At 40.5% G+C, this 4,606-nt stretch overlaps 1 protein-coding gene across 1 annotated transcript in view; it reads left to right on the plus strand.

The window, feature by feature from the left end:
- The first annotated feature begins 2,845 nt into the window (after positions 1-2,845).
- The window catches only part of mc2r (melanocortin 2 receptor), a 4,527-nt gene continuing 2,766 nt past the window's right edge, over positions 2,846-4,606 (plus strand). The window contains exon 1 of the mRNA XM_035672972.1: positions 2,846-3,462. Within this exon, the coding sequence (XP_035528865.1) occupies positions 3,110-3,462 (353 nt within the window). The 5' untranslated portion in view covers positions 2,846-3,109. The remainder of the gene's footprint in view (positions 3,463-4,606) is intronic.

The following is a 4,606-nucleotide window of genomic DNA, read 5'->3' on the forward strand; positions in this document are numbered from 1 at the left end:
AGCACCATACAGTTGTATGTACAGATGTATTCATTAGAAAAATGTGCCTCAAGCAGAAGCACTAGCACCATGATAAGGTAGAAACTGGCAAAATATCACACTTTATATCACAGTATTTTTCTAATCTGCCACTATAACAGAAGTACGCACACACACAAACAGAGACACATCAAACACAATGAAGTGATTTCCTGAACTGTTTACACCACCAGTGGAGATAATTCCACTCTTTGTCATTATGTTGTCAATAAATCCCTGTGAGATTGTGAACAACACAGATGACAATGTGAACAGGCATTACCACAGCTCTGTCTGTCAGGACTGTTTCAGGGTTGTTATTTGTTATTTTTCACGATGTGTTATAGCTGAGCGATGGGTTCAACTTTTGGCTCATAGATCACGCAGACTCTTTTTTTCTTGAGTGAAAGTGCAGTAAAAGCTGAGATTTGCATCTTGAATACACTGTCTAAATTTTAATCAAAGCTGGTGGCAGGGAAAGCAGTGTTGGTTGGTTGTTTGGTCACCGCTTTGGTCCTGAAACATCTTGATAAATACTGAATGGACTGCCATGAACTTTGGTAGAGACATTGTTCCACACTGGATGAATTTGAATAACTTTGGTGATCCATTAACTTTTCCTATAGCGCCGTCATCATTTTGCCCAATACTCTGCATTATAACCAAATACCTGCAAATCAAATTATATTCCCATCACGGTCAGTGTACTTTGCAGCCAATGGATTTTTGTTTTAAAAATGAGAAAACCAAAATCGGGAAAGAGCTGTTTGCTGACTACCATTTATAAATACAGGGAACAAATCAGGTTATTTTTTTCATTTTCTGTTTTTATTTTCAAAATAAAAACCCATTGGCCACAAAGTACACTGACCCATCTGTTCTGCTGTTCTTTGTAATTAGCACAAATTAGCAAATATACTAACACAGTGGACAAAGATGGCAACCATAGTGAACATTATAGCCGTTTAACATCAGCATGTTAGCACTATCATGCTGATGTTAGCATGTAGCTCAAAGCACTTTTAACCTAAGCAGGCCTACAGCCTCACTGAGCTTCTATTGTACTGTTGACTCTATATACTCATCACAGACTCAAAGGAAATGATCTGTGTCCAAACCTTGGTCCAGTGTTTCTCAAACTTGGGTACGGGTAGCCCTAGGGGTACTTTGGGGTATTGCACGGGGTACATGAGATTGTTAAAAAATGGTACACACAACCGCATCCATTGCTCAAAATGCCCCTTGTCAGAACATGCCACTGTTACTATAGGTCTTCTTGTTAGCAATGGTTCAGTTCCATCTAGTGTATCAGTAACCATGACAGTGAGCCAGCACACACAACACCAAGACCCTGAAAGTAAACTGTTATTTTTAATGCTATCAGTGACAGCTGTGCTTTTATGACATGCCATAATCTCGGCTGTAAAAAAGGTCTATTTCCCAGCGAACTCAGTTGTAGAAAGTCAGAAGGATCCAACAAGAAGCACTGAAAAAAGGTTGACTTGAAGATGACACTCAGTTTCACTGCTTCAATTAGCCTTTTTTGGTCTTATGCTCTTCTCTTTCCAATTGAGACTGCTGTAGGAAGTCAAAATAGCAGTCCATCTGTGACTGCTATTTTATCTGAAAGCACAGAAAAAATCAGTTTACTATTTCACTTTTTCTGCTTTTGTGCTGTCATTTCTGCAATTAAAAAGCCCATATCTGAGGCTGATTGGGTTTGCTGAGTAGTTTAAAAGTTTCTTGTATTGAATTTAATGCAGCACCTTTGGTAAATCTGACAACACAGAGACAAGGAAAAGAGGGATCAGAGGGTTTCGGATAAAAGCTTGGTATAATTATTATAATCATCTTCAGTCTGCAGCCTGGCAGGAATTCAGACACACAGCCCAGATCACAGAGTATTTCCTTCATTTAATTATGATTATGATAGTCAGAAAATGTTCCCTTTTAAATGTGTTTCATAACCGTGAGAACACCGTCCAATTACAGAGGTGGAGCTAACTATTTTTAAGTTGAAGGGCAGAATATTTTATCAGATGAGCTGTCAGATCTCAGCTCAAAGGTCACACTGCTCATCAAAGAAAAAACACAGTTGTAATGGAAAGGATGAACTCAAAATGCTATATGATTCATATTGAATTCAGCATGTGAAACCCTGGAAGCGTGGTTATTGAGTCTGAGTAAGCTGGAGGACTATACCTGTAAAGATTTGAATAACTTGTCCTTCCACAGGTGACGCATCAAGCAGCTATTCTTACCCAGCTTGAGGAGAAAGCTGGCAGGATTGGATCGACTTGGCTTCAAACACCAGCAATCTGCCATCACATGTCAACCAATAACTGAGTGTCTGTAAGCCTTGGACAAACGCTGCCTGTCTGACAAAAACACTTAGAGAAAAAAATCGATCGCATGTCCCTTGTGTAAACAGCGGAGGAGAGGCAGATGTGGCCACACGGCTGTAGATCATGACTAAGCTGTGCAGAAAGCACCCATCCCCCCCCGCCTCCAACCTTGCTGAAAATAGGGCGTATGTGAAAAGGACATTTCGTTTTGTGTGTACATTTAAGACTTTCTAAGACCATTATGTATGCAATTTAATACCTACTTAAAAAACACATTTTTCCCCAAAACACATTTAAAACACTGAAAACTGCAGCTTCATACAAGTAATGTTAACTTCATTAATCCGATCAATTTTTGATACCCTGTGTAGAGAGCAGTCTGTTGCCATCATTCCTGTGTGTGTTTCTTTAAATTTAAACCTTTGCTCGAGGGGAAACAGTCACACTGTATCAACTGAGCGCCACCACCATTTTAGGTCAGACTGAACTTCTGGTCATTGCCGGTCAATACGCTAAACTGCACTGTGCACTGAGTAGAAGATTAAGGCAAGATTAAAACACTCTTATAGCTAACAGCAACTGAGACTAACCTTGACACAAATTAACTTGCTGCATTTTAAGAAAAGACTGAAAATCCCATGAACCTTTTTATCTCAACTTTTTGAGAACTTAGTTAATATCTAGGCAGCTGTACTTTTCATGTTAATCAGCTTTTTAATCTAGACTACACACCATCTTGGCTAACTATGAATGCTACCCGAGTAAACCAGTCGGACTGCCCCGAGGTGAAGGTCCCCGTCCCTCTCTTCCTGACCATCGGCGTAGTGAGCCTGGCCGAGAACCTGCTGGTTGTGGTGGCCATCATATGGAACAGGAACCTGCACTCGCCCATGTACTGCTTCATCTGCAGCTTGGCCGCCTTCAACACCATCGCCAGCCTCTCCAAAACCTGGGAGACCCTGATGATTGTGTTCGCTGATGTGGGGCAGCTGGAGAAGACAGGCTCCTCTGTGATGAAGCTGGATGATGTGATGGACTCCCTGCTTTGCATGTCGTTCGTGGGCTCCATTTTCAGTTTCCTGGCTATTGCAGTGGACCGGTATGTATATAGGGCTTGGATTTGCCCGCAGAAGGTTTTAGATAAACGTTTTTTTGTAAACTGTATATTTAACAGCGTGAAAGATGGATTTAAATTTGTGATGTTGTGAATGTATCTGACTCCAGCCCGCTAATCCACCAGAATACCCATTTCAAAGGCTCCATGATGCTGAAAGCTATTTTGTTCCATTTCAAATCAAAGGAAAAACTGGCTTCAGTGACTGTATAGGGAAGCAGGACCACGGTGGGCATACTGCAGACTGTATAAAAGTGCTGAGCTGGCTGTTTTGAACTATTTCTGTGTGGATTGTGAGCCCTATAACCAATTATCCTCTGTGCATATTTAGATTCAAAGCATCAGGTCTCACTAACTAGGACTCCTGGGAGAATCTGGAAAAGTCAGAACCTATCTCTGGGCTCATGCAGCCACAGCTTATTAAACGCAGAGGTTCTGCATGGTTTACCACAAGTCATGTACACTTTACATTACTGTCCTGTTACTGTTCACCATGGGTTTTTTTTCACACCTTCCAGGCATCCTCATTTCAGATAATCTGAAAGTTCAGCTGCCTTACTTTTTGTATGCTATGACTTTGTTTTCCTGCTGGGTTGTGGGAATGCTTTTGGGAAGCTGTGCAATCTGATGAATGATAGTGGCCTGTGAATTATTGCACTGACAAAATAGTCAGTGAAAGATTTTCATTGAAGCTTTATGCAAAGGTTAGTGGATTGCCTATCTCAAACAAATGTCAAATCTTTCAAATTTTCATATAAATGGAAAACACTATCTATGAGGTAGGAATACAAATAAAACCTGTGGTGGGCTTTGAAAAATGGTCTACAGCAACGTGAAATCATGAGCGAGTTCATTGGCTTCAGTTACAGTCCTTTCATAAATTTTCCCAGCATCATTTCTGCCCTCAAAGGCTCATAAAATATGAACTAATTTTAAGACTTTCAAGTCTGCCTTCACTCAATCTGTGTTTCTTCTTCTTCCTACAGTGAGATATTTGAATGATGTCTCTGCAGAGTTTGACACTAGAAGGATGTTTTCAAATTCATCTGCTGAAAGTGAAAAGTTTCTCTGTGCTCATTGAACATCTGATTTTACATATAGTTTCTAAGTCAGTCCTGGTCCAGTATGC

Source organism: Morone saxatilis, unplaced genomic scaffold (assembly GCF_004916995.1).
Source record: "Morone saxatilis isolate NCDOM2014 unplaced genomic scaffold, NCSU_SB_2.0 Contig24, whole genome shotgun sequence".
Lineage (NCBI taxonomy): Eukaryota > Metazoa > Chordata > Actinopteri > Moronidae > Morone > Morone saxatilis.